A 21,394-nucleotide genomic window follows, 5' to 3' on the forward strand; every position below is an offset into this window, starting at 1 on the left:
GAGAAATCAAAGCGTGCATATTTCTGAGACGCTTCTCCTGAGCTCCCAAAGGGGGACATGCATGCATTTGGCTACTCTATGATTCTGACACTGGGGATTGTGGGAGATTCTTCGCAAACTGGGGAGGAAATTCATGAAACAAGGCGGGTGGTGGGAGGCTGGAGTGTTCTAGATGGCAAGCATTGAGGATACTGGAAAACTAACGGGAGCTTGTTTGTTGAGGGGGCAGGAGACTCTGAGGCAGCTGTGGAAGAAAAGCCACAGACAGGATGATCTAAGCAGCAACTGAGGCTGGCTTCTCCCCAGCTGCTACATCCCAAAGGTGTTGCAGATGGAGGAAATCCTCTTAAAGCAGCAAATGATGATCTTTGAATGCTGCGTTACACTTCTGTTGAAACAAGCACTCTGCTTTACGAAATGACGGCTTCTTTGGCTGGTTGAAATGATGAGAAGCGCAACCCTTTCCAGTTACTCTATTCCCCAAGCTCTACATCCACCATCACTTAGGACACACCCACCTGGACAGATCTTGTTCTAAGTCTTGGACGCGAGACTCTGCTTTCCAAAGAGAAGACATGTGATCCTTGTCATCAGCAGGCATTGATGTTCCCTCCATCAACCACCGTTCACGCAGGGATTTCCTCTTAGAACAGAGACAGAGGTTGCATTTTAGGGTCTGCTTCATGCTGGACATGCACGTGGGCCATCAGGATGCATCAAGACAAACGAGTTCCAGTCTGAAGCCCATGCATATGCACACATACATGTATCTACTCCTATGCTTGTTCAGCCACACCCATATATATGGTCCTATACAAATGACATTTCATGTGAAGCTCTATGGCTTGACAGCAGATGTTGGACACACCCACCAGTGCAGATACTCAGCTCCATAATGCACACGTTCTTTCCCTTCCCCCGCCCCCCTCTCCCCACCAACCACACACATACAAGCTTATTCTGGGGAGAAACTGGAGCTAGTTCTTTGAGGAGAGATAAGATATAAAACTAACAAATAAACTGGCTCAAGGCAAAGCATCAGAAGACTGCCGAAGAAAAACGAATACGGTGCAAACCCAACCAGCCTTCTGGAATTCCCTACATATATCTAGCCCCGAAGAGTCGGTGTTACCCACAGCAGAGCGCATCTCAGCCTCTTCCTTCCCCCTCAGATCGGCTGTGGCTTACAAAGTATTTTCTCTCCGCCTTCAACGCCCCCCCCTCCCGCCGCCCATCTTTTGGCTTCTGATCCTCGCCCAGCCATCTCCACCTCTCGGTGGTCCATCCATTCCTGTTTCCTTTTCGTGGGTGGTACCTTGAGGCGTTGGACTCGCAGTCTCTCTTCCTCCAGTTCCCGCCGGGTGGCTAGGATGCGCTCTTGCAGCCTCCGCCGCTCCTGCAGCAAAGCAAAAAAGACGGGGGTGGGTGGGCGGAGGAGGGGAGGCGGAGAGTGGCGAGGCGAGGCGAGGCAGGAGCCGCCCTGCAAAAGGGCGGACAAAGGGCCCGCCGCGGAGGGAGGCAGGGCGGGACCGAGCCCACGTGGGCGACCGGCAGACCCGGCTGCTGGTTTGCCTGACCGATCCCGCCGCCGTGGATTAATCCCAGCGGAATCAGCCTCGCTTAAAACGAGACTTTCCCCGTTTGTCTCCCCGGCGCCTCTTCTCCTCCTGCACTTGACTGCCGTCCCGCCTGCCGCGCTTGGTCCATTCCTTCTGCGTTCCCCCGGCTGGTTTGGGGACTCCCGGTCTCTCCACAGGCCTCCCAATCCGCCCAGCCTCCCGATTCCACGCACCCTGAATAACTCCGAAACGCTTGCCCGGTGAAAGCACCAAGAGGCGCGGGAGAGACTGCCGCACCCCCTCGCCCTACCAGCGGCAACTTTGATTTCGTTTTCTCAGAAACCCCAAACGCCTTGGGAACAGAGAGAGAGCCCGCGCCTCTTTGGATGGAAAGCTTAAGAAGGCAGCTTTGATGCCAACAGATGTATTAGCATAGATTTCTTATGAAGGATCTTTTGGGTGTCTTCTTCTATTTTTTTTTTCCATGCACTTAAGAAACCAGTAATGAGTACACAATTTAACTAAATGCATATTTTGATTTACAATATTAATAGTAAAACAGTACCAAGTTTTAAAGTATTGGCAGAAAACAATGTATCAGAAATCAAAATATTTAAAATTTTCAGAATTAAAATTTAAAATGACAAAGTAATATTGCACATTAAGTACTGTATCTTCATACAGCTACTGGATGATCAGCCTTTCCAGGTAACCGGAATTTTAAAAAAAAAAACTTAAATAGGAATGAGGGAAGGCTATTTCAGGGCTAGTGTGCAGCTAGCCAGAAATCCCTCTCCTGCTGTGCCACCTAAGGCAATATTTGCACCACACATAAGGCCAGACAGTCAAATTAAAAGTGAACATCTTTCATATCCATATTCCATTCATATATCCGTACACGTTCCATACATGGCTTTAACCAAAAACATAGATTACTATGTTTTCAGACTCTGGAGCAACCACTATTTAGAAATAATAGAAACCAGACTTCATAAGCAAGGCTCAAGGAACAATTCAAATTTTAGTTTCTGTTAACACAAAATGGTGTGTGTTTCAGGCTCAGATGATAGATGAAGGCTATGAATAAGAGCCAGGCATTCTATGTGACCTCCATTAACAATTAGAAACTTCACTATGAACTACTGTACTTGTAGCTTCTAAATATTCCTCCTATACGTCTGAATCTGAGGTGGAATTCAGCAGGCTCTGACCAGTTCTGGAGAATCGGTTGCGGAAATTTTGAGTAGTTTGGAATACTACCTCTGAGTGGCCCCACCCCCATTTCTTCTCTGCCTCCCAAGTCCCAGCTGATTGGCTGGGTCTTCTTTTGTTGCCCTGCACAGGAGAACGGAGCTGGAAAGCAGGTTAGTAGGGTGGGGAGGGAATGGAGATTTTGTAGTATCCTTCCCCTGCCACGCTCACCAAGCCATGCCGCACCCACCAAGTCACACCACGCCCGCCAAGCCACGCCCACAGAACCGGTAGTAAAAAAAAATCGAATCCCACCACTGGTCTGAATATGTAAGTTTTATTTTTTCAGACAATGCCAACAAGCTAATAATAATTTTGAAACTTTTTGGCACTTGAACTGCTCCATTAAGATCTATATTTTTGAAATCTGTTAAAGCTTCCTTTTATTCAAACTGACAGGCTCCCCGGTGATTTATTCCATTCATATGAACAAGGAAGCAAAAGCCGACAGGCACCATTCCTGGAGTTTGGTTTTCATGGTTGGAAAAATGATTCTATAACAGGAAGCAAAGAGTCGGAGGTGGGATGGTTAAGAAAGAGGAGATGGTATTTCCCTGCCAGTTACGATCAATGATGCGTGATGTTCACGTGTCTATCTGGAACATCTAACTCTTGAGGATGGGGCTCATTCGTTTCACTGGCAATGACTTTCTAGGAAAGGAAGGATCCTCCCCCTTTTGCTAACAGAGATCGGTTACCTAACGTCATAGATTTAATGTGGAACTACAGGTATGCAGAAATCCCCACTTTGGATAAGAAGGGAAATAAAACCCCTGCCTGCCACGTTGGATTTGGAGAGCAGAAAACAGACAGATCTGATACCTAATAAACAACCCAACAGGGCTCCTCAAAATGGTACCAGGTCACTGAGAAAAGGTTCTTTAAATAAGAACTTGATCAGGAGGAGGCTTCTCTATGATCCCTCATCACATATGCAGGAAGGAGGTGGCATGGTTTAGTTCGCTTTGGGCTGCCTTATTTTGGGTGGTTCACTTGCTAACAGGTGAAATGGAATTCTTATCTGCCTTGGGGTTGGATAATCCCCTCCCACTTGACTCTTTCCCAGTATGATTTGATTGTTGATTGTACCCTATGACTATCATTAAGTGTTGTACGTTATGATCCTTGATTCTTAACGAATGTACCTTTTCTTTATGTACACTGAGAGTATTTACACCAAGACAAATTCCTTCTGTGTCCAATCACACTTGGCCAATAAAGTATTCTATTCTATTCTATTCTATTCTATTCTATTCTATTCTATTCTATTCTATTCTATTCTATTCTATTCTATTCTATTGGAAAATAAAGACTGGTATTGACTTTAGTTTAATTGGTGCCAGTGAGTACCAAGAAATGATTTCTATTTGGGCATGGACCTTCTGGTGGCTCTGCTTCCTTTGTCACAAGAGTACTTGCTGCTTACAAAGTCTGTGAGTGTACCAGACACCTTGCTGCAGACATATGGCCACTGATGTGTCTGTTACTGATTACATACGCTACGCTCCCGTTTCTACGCTCCTGTGTGATATGTCACAGGCTGCTTCACAGCTTCTCTTCCCCTGCTGCACTCTGCTCTGTCCAGATCTGGAAAAATCTGTCCAGATCTGATCCCTGCATAGAAGCATTAGCTAAAACAATTCATATAACAATAAATATTTGCTACACTCTCTGGAATGCAGCATTCATGTCATGCTCATTATCAGGATGTGTGTGTGTGTGTGTGTGTGTGTGAGAGAGAGAGAGAGAGAGAGAGAGAGAGAGAGAGAGACTCCACACAATTGTAGCTGGGCTGCAGCTCAGGAAACAACCCCAACCCAATCTCTGCTTCTCCAAGTCTGGGCAAGGCTCCAAAGTTCTCTCTCCTTCTGTTTGGTTCAGGTTGAAGCTATTGTCTGCTGAATTATTCATTTGTTTGAAGAGAGGATAAGCCAAAGAAAGAGACTCAGGTTACCCCAGGTTTCCCATGGAGCAGGGCAAACAGCCCATATTTAGCACAAACCCAAAGCCCCTGGGCATAAAGTCAAAGACTGTAAGTGGAGAACAACTGGCACCGAGGTCCCTTCTACTTGGGACATTCCTGTCATTTATTTTAGCCATTCCTTGGACAAATCAGTAAGAATCTGGCAACTTTTCCCAGCAAAAATAAGATCGAATGAAATCTGGAGAGCAGCCGTTATTCTCAAGAGGGGGATGTCCCTTCTGCCTCTCCCCGTGGAGGGAGAATCTCAGAAAATTCATCCCCAGCAAGGCAACTTTTTAATGAATGGAAGGAATTATATGGGTTGTTCCAATTTCTTCAGCTTTGTAAACAGCCACTGGCACAGTGAGAATTGAGAATTGTAGTTAATGCATTATTTCAGTAACCTTTAAATTAATCCAGCTACACTGCTATTATTGTCCTTTTAATCTGAGACAGAAATTAGGACCACAAATGGTCCTATAGTTGGCTTAATCATAGTTTTCTGATCAATCCGGAATTTGATGAATTCACAAAATATATTAAGCTGCAATACATTTTACAAAACGCAGCTGAGTGTGTGATCTATTAATGTCCATTTTGCCTCATTGCATTGCCCACCCCTAAAAAAACAACCCATTAAAATGGTTCTTAACCTCAAAGAGTTCCCTACTAGGCCATTTTGATGGTGGTGGGGGAATCCAGTTTCCTTTCTCTTGCTTCTAATGAAATATCTTCATTCTGCTTTCTGTTGTCCAAAAGGATCCTTCTTTGTTATTTTATCTGTGTTAAATTCGAAACTGTAGGCTCCCCTTTGCAAATGCTGTTTGTACTCAGGAAAGCACCATGTCACATTAATAAAAAAGAAGCATTGATAGCAATATTATTGTAATATTGCTCCTCCCTTTTATACTTTCCCACATTTTAGTGAACTAGGGAAAAATTAGGGAGCATGTGTTGGGTTTTGTTTTTGTTTTACGTGTTCTTAGAGCATTACCACTACTTCTTGTGGCATTGCTTTGCATGCATGGCCAGAAAACAAAAGGGAATAAATGCTGGCCCTGTGTCTCCAACAGTGATATTAAGGAACATAGGCATTACCTATTATTAAAGAATACAGCAAAATTCGGGAGGAGGGAGAGGGAACACCTGCAGTACCATAAATCTAGAAAAAGCCTGGTTGAATAAAAGCAGTACTGTAAGTGACTAGTTCATGCAGATTTTTTGGGGTTACTTTTCCATGGTACATGGAATACAAGAATTGGTGATATTCTTTCAGCTTGGCTTCCTTCCCCTCCCACTGAATATCACAGCCAATGGGAAAGCATCCACCAATTGCTCACCTTAATGTGGGATGGAGCGAGGAAGATGTGAGTTTTAACAGAAAGTTTATCCATTTGTCAAAATATGTTCTGTGTTTTTTTAAAATATACAGTATAAATGCATTCAAAAGGAGGGCAACTATTAGCTGGATGTGGGTTTAGCATTCTTCTAGAATAACTTTGTTTTAGGATAGCACTCAAAGGAGACAGGCTATTCTAGCAAAAGACTAAATAAATGATATCATCTGACATTTGGCTCCTTTTGAACATAGGATTAATATGATTCCACCAGTAGCCCAAACAAGAACCATCCGGAACGGGGGAGATTTGTGCAATGATGTACCAGAGAAAAAGTTGTCCCTCTCCTTCCCTAATGTGCAGTCCTGCCCCATACTCAGTTGCTGCTCAGGCTAATCCAGATTTCCAGGTTGCAGATTGACTTGAAGAACCTGGTATGAAAGAACCAAACTACAGGTAGTCCTCGATTATGAGAATAATTGAGCCTAAAATTTCTGTAGCTGTGAGACATTTATTAAGTGAGTTTTACTACCACCACCCCCATTTTACTACTTTTGCGGCCACATTTGTTAAATGAACCCCAGTAGCTTTTAGGTGAGTAACATGGTTGCTAAGTGAATCTGGCTTCCCCCATTGACTTTGTTTGTCAGAATGGCACTAAAGGTGATCACAAGACACTGCAACCGTCATAAATATGAGTCAGCTGCCAAGCAGCCATAAGGATTCTGCAGTGGTCAGAACTGTGAAAAATGGCCATGTTACTTTTTTCAGTGCCTTTCTAACTTTGAATGGTCACTAAACAAACTGTTGTTAAGTCAAGGACTATCTGTATTCTGTTGCCCAATGCATAAAGGACCTAGAAGATGTGGAGAAACAGGGACCACCCCAACCAGGTTCAACTGATCAAGGGAGTTAGAAGTTATCTGACTGGCACATGGTGGATGAAGAAGGCTAGATACCCCTGATAAAACCAGTTCAACTTGCTGCTTGTTTAAAGAGGGAAAACACTAATACTGTAATAGCTAAGGACAACTTTCAGCTACCCCAGATATGGGCTGGGGATGAGAAAGGACATGGCAGGAAAAAACAACAACAAAGTGGTTAAGTGCAAGTAGGAAAAGGCTCCAAAACTGCCATCCACACAGCAGACCCTGCTAGAATCACATGCCATCAACATTCTGCTCCTGCAGGATTGTTATCTTTACTTTGTTATTCAATGGGAGATTACATATCTGGCAGCACTCACAGGGTGAATGGAAGGATGATCTTAGTGAGCCTCCCAGAGGGTTGATATATATCATAAACTAGGCTTTAACTGACGTCTATTCCAAATTAAAACCACATAATATGAAATTCTGAGCTGCATGAGCATAATACAAATTGCATGATCTTGAGTTTCACGCCCCATCTCTCTACAGCCAAGCTGGACCCACAAGAACCACACATAAATGAATCAAGTTACCATGTCTACAGGCTCCATACTTTGAAAATGGTGATCTGATCAAGTGGGACTGCCAATCCACCCGCTTCTTCCTAGTTCCATTTTGGGACGGTGGGTGAGAGGGGATTCCTGCAGTAGAATGTTACTATTGAAACTTCCTTTGCATAAATGCCATAGGGGAGAATGGGAAAACACACTTACCGTAAGAACATGCAGCCGCTGTGCAAATAAGGAGCTTTCTGCCATTTTCCTTCTGAAAGAGAAAAAGAGCCTTTTGGGATATGTCCAGAGGACACTGGTTGCCAGTATACATCATGTCATCCTCTTTTCTTCCCCAAATCCCATCTCAGGTTCTTACATGTTCTATTCCCTGTACTCTGGTAGACCTTTCCTCTCCCTCTCTTGGGCTCCCAACAGTTGGTCATTGTCTTTTAATGACTTTCAGTAGCAAGCGTACAGGTAGATTCCTCTCCACTAACTACTTCTACCACCTGACTCACCACCGTGTTCCTTTTTCAATGGAGAAGCAGCATCGTTTATTTTATTTATTTATTTAATTTGGAAAATAAATATAGAAGGCATCCCAACACAGCTCAGCTTAAAGAGGTAAAATATGAATGTCAAATTTTAAAAAGCACATCCCCAAAGGTGTGTACTCATAGCCATGTCGTATGTGTACCACAAAGGCAGATACTAAAGGCTCCATCGGTAGGTGAAATGGCCAATCGTGTGCTAAGAATGCTGCATGAAGCCCCCTTCTGCTGGTCTTCAGGCATCTCTTTCCAGACCACTATTGTCACATATAAAAACACTGCAGTGCATATTCTGCAGACATGGTAAACCGGGAATGGGAACCACACAGTTTATCCTCAGCTCAGAATGTCCTCTCCCTGAGATTGCACTGACAAATTACAGGAGTGTGATTTTCAGTAATTATTCTGAAATTATCTATCTATCTATCTACCATATCTTATTTGTCTGTCTGGATGGACTCACAACTGGCTGGCAAACCGTACTCAATGAGTAGTCCTTAATGGGTGTAAGTCTACATGGAGGGAAGTAAGCAGTGGGGTACCACGAGGTTCTGTCTTAGGCCCAGGTACTCTTCAATATCTTCATTAATGACTTAGATGAGAGAATAGAAGGGGAACTGACCAAATTTGCAGATGATACTAAACTGGCAGGAATGGCTAATACCCAAGAAGATAGGCTCAAGATCCAGGTGGATCTTGACAGACTAGAACACTGGGCCATATCTAACAAAATGAAATTCAATGTAGAGAAAAGTAAAGTCCTACACTTAGGCAAAAAAAACCAAAAGTACCCATATAGACTGAGTGAAACCAGGCTCAATAGCAGTAACTGTGAGAGGGATCTTGGAGTCCTAGTGAACAACCAGCTAAATATGAGCCAGCAGTGTGCAGCAGCAGCCAAAAAAGCTAATGCAATCCTAAGTTGTATTAACAGAGGGATACAATCAAGATCAAGGGAGGTACTAATACCACTCTATAAAGCCTTAGTAAGACCACACCTAGAGTACTGCATCCAGTTTTGTTCACCACATTATAAAAAAGATGTTGAGACTCTAGAAAAAGTACAGAGAAGAGCAACCAGGATGATTAGGGGACTGGAGGTTAAAACATACAACGAACGGTTGCAGGAACTGGGCTTGGCTAGTCTAATAAAGAGAAGGACCAGGGGAGACATGATAGGGGTCTTCCAATATTTGAGGGGCTGCCACAGAGAGGAAGGGGTCAAGCTATTTTCTAAAGCACCTGTAGGTCAGACAAGGAATAATAGATGGAAACTGAACAAGGAGAGATTTAACCTGGAAATAAGGAGAAACTTTCTGACAGTGAGAACAATCAACCAGTGGAACAGCTTGCCCTCGGAAGTTGTCGGAGTGCCATCACTTGAGACCTTCAAGAAGACATTGGACTGCCATTTGTCAGAAATGGTATAGGGTCTTCCGCTTGGCGGGGGGTTGGAGTAGATGACCTACAAGGTCCCTTCCAACTCTGATTATCTGTTAAATCTGTCTATCCACCCACCCACCCACCTACCCACTCCTCCTGTTTCTGTCCCATGTCCCATTATTTCTTTTTCATGTCAGCTTCAGCAATGCAATTCCACATTTTAGCACTACTAAAATGCTTGCTCATGGATAGATAGATGGTAAGAAGGAAGAATCTGCATTTCTAATGGTATGATCATCTGGGTTTATCTAATAGTGTTTTGCAAATGTACAAATATAGTGAAGACTGAAGCCTTGTGTGGAAAAAATGGTATTGGGGCAGAGTGCCCAATTTTACAATATAGTACAAGCTATCTACCATATACATTTAGTGCAGAACTATTAGAACCAACAGTTGAAACCCGATCATGTCTGTCATGATTGGAAAGCAGATCATCACTAACTAGGCATGTAGGAGAAAATGAAGCAAGATAGCCATGGGTAGCATATATTGTTGGGTATATTTCAGCCAATTAGCTGACACAGGAAGTCTGAAAGATATTTTCAATTTCATTACAACTTTCATGTTTGCAAATCTTTCCTGTTTTAGCACCTCCTATTTAGTGTAGTAAGGAGATGGATGGATGGATGGATGGATGGATGGATGGATGGATGGACGGACAGACAGAGAGACAGACAGACAGACAGACAGACAGACAGAGAGAGAGACAGATAGATAGATAAATGAAGAGGCCTAAAGAGCCGCAGGAGCTACTGAGTCAGGAAAGCAAAGGCTCAGAATGAACAAAGACTTGCAACAAAAGTCAAAGATAATTTAAATAAAGTTTATTCCATCATATAAATAAGAAAAAACAGTCGGTCCACTAAAGAGAGAAGACAGCAAGGAAGTAACAGGCAACAAAGAGAAAGCAGAGCTACTTAACTCGTTCTTTGCATCGGTCTTCATGCAAAAAGAAACTATAGCCCAATCTATCAAAAACATAACTGTAAAAGACAGACTAGAAATAAAAATTAAAATAAGCAAAAAAAATAGTAAGAGAACACCAGTCTGATGTTGATGAATACAAATCACCTGACAGATTATATCTCAGAGTTTTAAAGGAGCTGGCGGAGGTCATCTCAGAACCACTGTATCACATCGTTCAAAAATCCTGGAGCACCGGGGAACTACCAGAGGACTGGAAAAGAGCTGATGTGGTTCCCATTTTCAAAAAAAGACCAAAAAAACAAAACAAAAGCCAGAACCAGGAAACTACAGACCAACCAGCCTAACGTCAATATCTGGGAAGTTACTGCAAAAGACAATAAAAAACAGATCTGCCAACATCTAGAAACAAGTAAAATAATAACTAGCAGTCAACATGGATTTGTAAAAATAGATCATGCCAAACCAATCTTATTTCATTCTTCAACATAGTGACTAAATTAATAGACCAGCGAAATACTGTGGACATAATATACTTAGACTTCAGCAAGGCATTCGACAAAATAGACCACAACCTACTTTTGGGTAAGCTAGAAAAAAGTGGGATAGATAGCACCACCACCAGATGGATTTGCAACTGGCTGACAAACTGTACTCAACAACTAGTCCTTAATGGGTAAGTCTACAAGGAGGGAAGTAAGCAGTGAGGTACCACAAGATTCTGTCTAGGCCCAGTACTCTTCAATATCTTCATTAACGACTTAGATGAGAGAATAGAAGGGGAACTTACCAAATTTGAAGCTGGCAGGAATAGCTAACATCCCTAGAAGATAGGCTCAAGATCCAGATGGATCTTCACAGACTTGAACACTGAGCACTATCTAACAAAATGAAATTAAATGTAGGGAAAAGTGAAGTCCTACACTTAGGCAAGACAAACCAAAAGTACACATATAGACTGAGTGAAACCAGGCTCAATAGCAGTAACTGTGAGATGGATCTTGGAGTCTTAGTGGACAACCGATTAAATTGAGCCAATAGTGTGCGGCGGCAGCCAAAAAAGCCAATGCAATTCTAAATTGCATTAAGAGAAGGATACAATCAGGATCAAGGGAGGTACTAATACCACACTATAAAGCCTTAATATGACCACATATTAAGAGTACTGCATCCAGTTTTGTTCACCACATTATAAAAAAGATGTTGAGACTCTAGAAAAAGTACAGAGAAGAGCAACCAGGATGATTAGGGCACTGGAGGCTAAAACATATGAAGAACAGTTACAGGAACTGGGCATGGCTAGTCTAGAGAAGATAAGGACCAGGGGAGACATGATAGCAATTTGAGGGGCTGCCACAGAGAGGAAGGGGTCAAGTTATTTTCCAAAACACCCAAAGGCCAGATAAGGAATAATGGATCGAAATTGAACAAGGAGAGATTTAACCTGGAAATAAGGAGAAACTTTCTGACAGTGAGAACAATCAACCAATGGAACAGCTTGCCTTCAGAAGTTGTGGGAGCTTCATTACTGGAAGATTTGTCAGAAATTGTAGGGTCTCCTGCTTGGGTGGGGGGTTGGATTAGATGACCTACAAGGTCCCTTCCAACTCTGTTAATCTGTAATCTGAGTCATGTAGGGGTGGGTAACTCAAGGTAATCATAGAATCATAGAGCTAGAAGGGATCTCAGAAATCTTCTAGCCCAGCCCTCTGCTTAAAGCAGGACTCTTATATCATCTTAGTCAAATGGAATTACTGTAACTGAACATTTCATATGTCAGTTTTATCAACATATGATCAGTTTATCTCAGCCTCCAGATCTTTGGAACCACAACTTCCCTTCTGCCTCTGAATACTGACAGTCCTACTTCTACCACAAGTACCAGGGCAGGCTGAAGGTGATGAAAATGAGGGTTGAGGCCTACGCGGCTTGCTCCAACTGCCCATCTACAAGAAAATCACAGGAGTAGCCATGTTCTCACCCACAGAAGGGAGGCTGATAGGCATAATGCAAAATGAGAGCAATCATTGATCAGTCCATGAGATTGTCCCAATGGTGCTTTTTCAAGAGGCAACTGGACTTTTTTGTTTTTCTTTGAAGAAGTTTCGCTTCTCATCCAAGAAGCTTCAAAGAAAAACACAGCTGAAGAAGCTTCTTGGATGAGAAGAAGAAAAACAAGAAAGTCCAGTTGCCTCTTGAAGAGCACCACTGGGACAATTATGACCTGGATGACTGAGAATCTCAATAGTCAGTCTGTGAGATTATTCACCCACCATGGATAGATAACTATGGCTATGGGATCTAACTAGAATGGTCAAGGGAAGCCAGATCCCTGAGCGAGCCTTTTATTTCTTTCAGTCTCAAACTGGCTTCTGCTAAATCACTAAATGCACAAACAATAAAATATGTCTGCCATAATATGGCAGGATTATTATTATTTTTTTACTAAATAGTTGCAGATGCTAGCTGGTGATTGACTAAATAATTTCTGAGTACCTAATGGCAGTTTTTGTAAACTGTTAATTACTGAGAAATCCTCAATAGTTGGGAATACTTGTAATTAATTCTATTTATATGGTGAGGGGGAACCCAGAAGGCATAGATGCAGAAAATAGCTTCTCTCTCACTATAAAAGAATTTGGAGGCGGAATCTCGAGCCATAGAGGAGAAAGCCTGAATGGCATTAAGTGACTGCGACCGAGAGATAATCAGGCACAGGTGTGAGTTGAGTGAATCTCTGGTACAACTACTCTCTATACACAGCCTATGTCTGTACAGACACATATTCAGAAATGTAGTTAATGTTTATAAATATAACTAAATATGGAGAAACACATGCTGTACAAGAACAAATTAACCTACCCCAAAGGGCATTTTCTATGCACTAATAAGAACATACACAAACAGGAAGAACAAGAGTCTTAGACTAAACCATCTTCCAAAGAGATGCTTCTTATGGAGACTAGAGATCTACATGCAAATATAGGCAGCTGTTGCTGATGGAACATATCTGCCCCTGGGCTTGCTCATTCTAAATCCAGGGTTTTTTTGAGGGCTCAGCCTTCAATCCTGAGAGACCTGATCCTCTGGGTGGCAACCCATTGAAAAGAATGCTGAAAAACTATGGAGCCCTGTTGCTTTTTATAATATCAGTATGACCCTGATTGAATGCCCATTTGTCCAACAGGCAGATTGTCTGTTTTTTGGCAGAAGGGAGATCAGCCCTTCAATGAAAGAACATTTGCCTTGCCTGCTTTAACTGACACTCATTAACCTTTCACTGGGCACTTGTGCAAGAGGCCAACTTCTGCTAAAAAGCCCTGCTCTGAAATGGCTACTTTGCCCTGTGGACTGCCTCCTCCCTCGAGGTTAATGTCCCAAACCACCAAAAGTGCTGCTTCAGAGGAAAGAGAGGCTTGTGGTTATTTCAAAGGTTATGTGGGTGAAAAGAACAGGCAATAGGAACAGAAGGTGCTTTCCGACTGCTACTGATGCCAGGCCTCCAAACTAGGATAAAAGTGATTCCACCATCATCTAAGTCGGCAGCCCCAGCAACCAAGTAGTCTTGGCCCAATCCTACAAGTAATTCTGTTGGTTGGCTGGTTGGTAAAAAGGTACCATCAAACCCCTTATTTCCATGTGTAGGACTGTATTTTCAAACATCAATGAGGGTTTTTTTCCCTGTTGGATTTTTCAGGCAGACACAAAACGTTTATCTAAGAAAGATAGTGTACATACATGGGGAGGAGGGGCAATTTTTAAAAATAATGTAAGAGCGGATAGTGAAAAAATACAATTCTTCATAATGGGAAAAGGATGCTTAAAGTACATCAGAATTCTTTAACATACTTCTATTACTACTATCACTATTTTATTAAATGATAAATGATAAGGATTTGTTTACCATTGCTTAAAGACAGGTTAATCTTATAAATCTGTAGGGACTAGTTGCTTGGGCAAACCAGCAGTCAATAAATCCCACCAGAGTTAAACACTTTGGAGCTGAGTGAAACATTTAAGATGTTGTTTAACTCCTTCACTGAATTCAGTAGGATTCAAATGGCTAATTCCTAGCTTGATCAAGTCTTTTCTGATGTATATATATATTCATTTAGACCGCAAAGGAGCTTAAAAGTAGTCCAAAGTGGCCCAGCAGAAATTTGAACATGACTCATGTTGATTCCTGAGCATTGCATCATGGCAGTTCTCCAAGATTCACTATTACCATCTTTCCTATAACTAAATCTGTGTTTCAAAAATCCAAGGAAAAAACTAGGGGGGGTGGGATTTCCAGACATTTTGCCAACTGATCACCTCCTTCAGCTCATCCAAAGTTAATAGATCAGACTGAAATCACAACATCCCTTTCCTTACAACAACGACATTTCATCGTATGAACTTTAAACGAACATGGAGAATAGTAATTTGCTTGATTAGATTAGATAGATCAAATGACAAATTACGCCCGCATAAACAAAATAGAATTCACTTGCCTTCTGAAACCAACTAGAATCCCTCAGGCACTTTAGGAAGCTAACTTTGCAACTTCAGTGAGGCAAAAGTAGTATCCCCAACAGAAATTCACCAGCAGATCTCAAAGGATCCAGACATGGAGGAAGCTTCTGCTCTTGTAAATTAAACAGCAAAAGAAATTAAACCTGCAACTCTCTGTATGGGGCACAGAAACTGGAAGAGCAGTCACTGCAACTGACGGAGTAGTAATTATGCACTCTTGGCAAAAGGAAGTGGTCAGACACGTAGCTGCAGCTTCACAATTTTTTTTTTGAAAGCACATCTCATTTCATACACTGCAATCTCTGATCCTTCAGATTACAAAAGCATGATTTTCAGTTGATTTTGGTGGATGAACTATAGGATTATAGAAATTCTGGGAACATTCATGAGTTCCTTTAACTCCCTAACTGCAAACAATGATCATTCAAATGGAGTTTTCTATCCAGGTGACTAGGGGATACTAGTGCATTGCACACCAAAACAACTAGACACAAGGACAGTTTCCCCCCATGCCATCACCCTGCTAAACAACTAATTCCCACAACAATGTCAAACTACCTAGTAGGGCTGTATTACTATTATCCTATTCCACCTTCCCTATTACCTACTTCCTTATCTTCTTATGACTATAACTTTGTATCTTATGATTTATATTAATTGTGTTACTTGGTATCCTAGTGTGATTTATGTTGATTGCTTATTTAGTATTCTATGACTATCACTGAGTGTTGTATTTTATGATTTATGATGAATGTATTTTATGATTATGATCATGATTTATTAGTTGTTGCTTGTATGTACACTGAAAGCTTATGCACCAGAGAGAAATTTCTTGTGTGCCCAATCACACTTGGCCAATTAAGAATTTTATTCTATTCTATTCTATTCTGTTCTGTTCTGTTCTGTTCTGTTCTTATCCTATTCTGTTCTATTCTACATTAGTTACAATGCATCCAAAGGATTAAGTATTGAGCTAGGTTCCTGGTGACTATAGAGACTAATGCCTACCACCTTAATCTATATGTTTTTAAGAATATTCTAGCAATTTCTTCAGGCCCTTATCTGTTGTCTTTCACTTCTTGCTCTTGCCTCAAACCTGCCAAGTTTAATCATTTTTTTTAATCTAGCCTGTTGCATCACAAGCCCTAAATGTGTGACTTCTGGCTAGTTTATAATCACTTCAAGGAAGCAGTCAGTTTTTATTTGGCTATAAGGTGACTTGTAAGAAAGTCAAGAAAAAAGGAAATTAAATTCTTTTTTAAAAAAATCCAAATTAATGGTATTAGAAATGAGTTTAAGAAATGTGAAGCTACAATAACAGAATCTTGCAAACCTGAATGCATTTCTCTCCTCCCATCCATTATCTTCATGAGAACTAGGAGAGACTTGTCTGAAATTATTACTCCCATTATTTTCTTGGCCTGGGCTCAACCTCTTTTATCTGATCTTTGCTTTGGTATTGGCTTTTCTTCCAGTCCTCCAAAGCATTCCCACTGCTTTCTACAAAAAGTGGATAGCAGAACCTGCACTGCATGAGAGGGCACTCCCATGCACTAGGCAGGGGTGTCCAACCTTGGCAACTTTAAGGCTTGTGGACTTCAACTCCCAGAATTCCTCAGCCAGCTTTGCTGGCTGAGGAATTCTGGGAGTTGAAGTCCACAAGTCTTAAAGTTGCCAAGGTTGGACACCCTGCACTAGAGTCTTTATGACAGCTTTCCTTCATTTGATATCCTTTGAATATATTCGGACTGTAGCTTTTGAACCAGGAAACTGTGAGTTCTGGTCCTGCTTTAGGCATGAAAGCCAGCTGGGTGACTTTGGGCCAGTCATCCTCTCTCAGTGCAACCCACCTCACAGGTTTGTTGTGGGGAAAATAGGAAGAAGGACAATATGTATGTTTTTCTGCCTTGAGTCATTTGTATAAAAAAATTAAAAATAAAGGCAGGATAAAAAATCTACAATAAATAAATTGGCCATTCTGGCTGAGAATTCTGATTTTACCTATTTTGAGGGCTTCAGACTGGGAATTCTCTGTATGCAATACTGTAGAAGACCAGTACAACATATTTTTACTTGAAGTCAAAAGAGTCATCAAACTATATGTACCATTAACAACTCCCAAAACCAGAAAAAACAAATTACCTATAACAATAAGGAAGCTTCAATCCAAAAAGAAATCACTTTGGCGGAAAAACAAATCTGGTCACGTTGCCAACTTCAAAAGCCGATACAAAAATTTATGCCACCAGATAAAAACTAAATGCACTAATTATCACATTAAACAAGAAGAAAACCTTCTACGCACCAATTCCATCCGCGCTTTCTACAATTTTGTAAACAACAAACTAAAACACTCAAGGTCCATCCCACCCCTGAAGGGACCTAATGGTAAAGACTGAAAAGACAACACTATTAAAGCCAACCTCTTTAACACATTCTTTGGCTCAGTATTTGTAAACAGCAATGGATCATGCCCGGTATTTTCTAGTCGAACCACAGACAACTACAATGATCTAATACATATCAATTTTACAGAAGACATTGTTGAAAAAGCACCGCGCAATCTAAAACCATCTATATCTATTGAATTGGACGGAATATGTGCCTGCTTGTTAAAAAAGCTACCCACTGCCATAGCCGAACCTCTAAGCATAATCTTTGAAAAATCTTTCAGGACCAGCTCCTTGCCAAAACTATGGTCACAAGCCACGGTCATCCCCATCTTCAAAAAGGGAGACACCAGCCTAGTTGAAAATTACAGACCAATCTCTTTATGCTGCGTCACCTGTAAAGTCATGGAATCAATTATTAACCAATCCATCATCCTCCATTTAGAAACAAATAACCTACTCTCTAATAAACAATTTGGTTTCAGGAAAAAACTAACCTGTAATCTGCAACTCTTACACTGCAAAAACATATGGACTACACAACTCGATCAGGGCAAAGCAATAGACGCAATCTACATAGACTTCTGTAAAGCCTTTGATTCAGTGGTACACGACAAACTACTCCTAAAACTAAAATCTTACGGTATCTCTGGACACCTGCATGACTAGATAGAAGCATTCCTGTCAAACAGACAACAAATGGTCAAAATTGGGAGCGTCCTATCAAATTCTGTACCTGTCAACAGTGATGTCCCCCAAGGCATCACAGTTGTAAAAGTCTGACTCACAGACGAACACAATACAGAAGCTTGATGATGGCAGATGAGATTCTGCCAAAACGTTGGTACAACTTTAAAAGCACAACTATAATGACGTGGGAAAATACCCGAACAAAGCTGAATACCATACATGTAAGTACTCGCGAAAACTTAAGAATATATATATGTGTGTGTGTGTGTGTGTGTGTGTGTGTGTGTATGTATGTATATATATATATTATCATTATGGTTCTTTCATTTAACAATAACTATTTGTTCCACCATATAGGATATTCAACATTTTAAACCAATATGTAATATAACTTCCATTGCCACTTCATCTAATAAAAAATACATTCTTATATCAATTCTATTATTTTTATATTGTAAAGTTATCTATAAAATATATCATTTCCACACTTTTTTTTCTAACCATCGATAAAATAAATCCCATATCTTATAATATTGTTTTTCTTCTTGTTCTCTAATTTCAAATGTCAATTTACTCATTTCAGCACATTCCACTATTTTCTTAATAACTTCCTCCTGTGTTGGTATTTTCTCATTTTTCCAATTCTTTGCAAATACAATTCTAGCTGCTGTTGAAACATTCACAATCAAATATATCAGTTCTCTACTGTATATCTCTGGTACAATACCCAATAAAAATATTTCTGGTTTAAAATCAATATGACTTTTTGTCATCTTTTCCAACCATGTGTGGATTGTAGTCCAATATTTTTTTCGCCTCTGTGCATGTCCACCACATATGGTAAAATGAGCCAGGTATTTGATGACATTTCCAACATTTTTCAGATTTATTCTTAACCATGCTTGCTATTCTCGTGGGGGAAGATGCCACCTGTAAAACATCTTATACAAATTATCTTTATATGCAGTTGACATTGTCATTTTATAATTTTGAGATCATAGTTTTTGCCATCTTTCTAAGTCAATCCCGTATCCAAATTCCCCCCCCATGCAATCATTGTTTCTTTAACTTGTTCTTCTAATTTAACCTCTAAAAAATATCCGTATAATTTCTTAATCACCTTTTCATCAGTACCTGTTAAAATTTTATCTAAAGCAGTCAGTTTATCATAAAAACTTTCTGTTTTGAGATCTTTATCATATCTAGAATGTATTTGCGCATATGAAAACCAATTCATCCTTATACCTCGTTGCTCCAGTTCTTGCATAGATTTAAGTTCACACTTTTCATTCATAATTTCGCCATATCTAACTGTTTGTTCCATTTTATATATCACTGGATATGAAAACGCTTCTATAGTTGAAAGCCAGACTGAAATTTTCAAATAGTGTTGCTTTTTAATCTTCTCCCCATTTAATAATAAAGCCTCTCGTATATAGTGTCTTCTAAAATATCCATGTGTTTTAGTTCCCTTGTACCACAGGAAAGCATGCCAACCCAACAACAAATCATGTCCTTCAAGTGTCAATAGTCTAGTATTTCTCAATGTAATCCATTCCTTGACCCACATCAGAGTTGTCGCTTGATAATATAACTCCCAATTCGGCAGACCCACCTCTTATTCTAGCATCTTGTAATAACTTTAATTTTATTCTTGCTTTTTTCCCCTGCCAGATATATTTCAGCACTATTTTATTCAACTCATCAAAATACTCTTTCCTTAATCTAATTGGAATTGTCTGGAACAAATATAAAATTCTTGGTAAAATATTCATTTTAATTGTTGATATTCTCCCTATTAATGATACATGTAAATTTTCCCATTTTGCCAAGTCTGTCACAATCTGTTGCTTGAGTTTATTATAATTATTCTCTTTAAGTGTGCCACATCTTGCTGTCAAATATATTCCCAGGTATATAACCTTATTTGTGACCTGGATTTCCAGGACTTCCGCCAATTCTTCCCTCTGTTTTACTAGCATATTCTTTAGTATATGTGCTCACTCCAGTGACATTATTATATGCACAACAATGGAGAAATATTGAAATCTCCACAGTGGAGTAATGGCTTGTGAAGACAACAACATTAGCAGAAATGGCAAAATTGACCTATTTGATCAGAGATTTTACAAAAGACCTTTATAGACTTTTTCTGAAATGGAAAAAAAACTATTTATGGATTTGTTGATTAAAGGGATATAATATGTAAAGGGAAATAGGATGCGCTTTTAAACTGAGAGATATGAAAAATTGTCTACTTGTAACTGCTATAAAAGAGGTAAGGAGTTGCTTCTTCATGTATTTTTCTTATCCTGTTCTCTTTCCCAGTTTTTTCCCTTTTTCTTTCTCATTTTCTTTCATATTACTTTTACCTTTTATATCTGAAAAAATATTTAATAAAACTATTCTTTGAAAATAATCTTAGAGCTCTATTGAAACAAGGACAGACTTATTTTCTTTTAAGCATATGGTTTTTATGTGCTGGGAGAGATAAGTCATTTTAAACCAGGGAAGCACTTCGTATTGTTGCTCTGTAAACCAGGTGCTCTATAGTGCTGGTACTGCATGAGTGTGTAAGTATTACAGGTTTCGCAATGTTTCCACCAGTAAGGGAGACTGGTATCCGCCCAGGGCTGTTTGAAAGATGGGTGGCTCTATAAATGTTTTAAATAAATAGAAAATATAAAATAAAAGTAATCATGCACGTCTGTTTATTTTTGGGGAGTTGCATCTTGCCTTCCCTGATCTGTCTCCAGGGCTATCCACTGAATTATGGGGGGTGGGTGTGTGAAGTCCCCAAGTCTTAAAGTTGCCAAGTTTGGGGACCCCTGTTTTAAGGTTTCGGTGAGCCTACTATCTTAGCTCAAGAGGTCCCCACTGTGTCTCTCTCTCCTATGAGAAACTCCCTCTACTGGGACTTGATATCTCTTGCACAAGTGGATCATTTATTCACTCAATATTTACTGGGTGAATTATTGTTCTGGAATTACTTACTACTAATGAAATGGCACATTTGGAACAATGACTCATCCCATGACAGAATCAGAGGAATGACGTCTCAAACTGAACAGAGTCTCCAATTTTAATTCAGAAAAGGGTATCTTGGTTATTAGAAATTTGGAAAACTGACGCACCAGAGCTGATTCAATTGGCATGGATAAATCAATGATTAATAGGACGCAATAGATTTTTAAAGATAAACTCGCTTATTAATTTCTCTTAGAAGAATTAGATCATGGGATGGCAAACAGCCAACTAATGAATGAAAAGGAAACCATCATCTTCTAACAGACATAAGCACTACTGGTACTTTTTCATCTAGATGCTGGAACAGTGGCAGTAAATAAG

At 40.4% G+C, this 21,394-nt stretch overlaps 1 protein-coding gene across 2 annotated transcripts in view; it reads right to left on the reverse strand.

Moving 5' to 3' along the window:
- PALM3 (paralemmin 3) overlaps positions 1 to 21,394 on the reverse strand; it is a 40,344-nt gene that overhangs the window by 16,449 nt on the left and 2,501 nt on the right. Inside the window, exons 1-4 of one of the 2 annotated variants that reach the window (XM_026681959.2) lie at positions 14,945 to 15,147; positions 7,753 to 7,804; positions 1,316 to 1,396; positions 519 to 643 (exon numbers count right to left, since the gene is read on the reverse strand). In XM_026681959.2, the coding sequence (XP_026537744.2) occupies positions 519 to 643; positions 1,316 to 1,396; positions 7,753 to 7,797 (251 nt within the window). In that variant the 5' untranslated portion in view covers positions 7,798 to 7,804; positions 14,945 to 15,147. Of the gene's footprint in view, positions 1 to 518; positions 644 to 1,315; positions 1,397 to 7,752; positions 7,805 to 14,944; positions 15,148 to 21,394 lie in introns of those variants that run through there. The other variant, XM_087956988.1, reaches the window with a different exon arrangement.

Source organism: Notechis scutatus, chromosome 2, assembly GCF_049901735.1.
Source record: "Notechis scutatus isolate UNSWTSFEM ecotype Mainland chromosome 2, rNotScu1.2, whole genome shotgun sequence".
NCBI lineage: Eukaryota > Metazoa > Chordata > Lepidosauria > Squamata > Elapidae > Notechis > Notechis scutatus.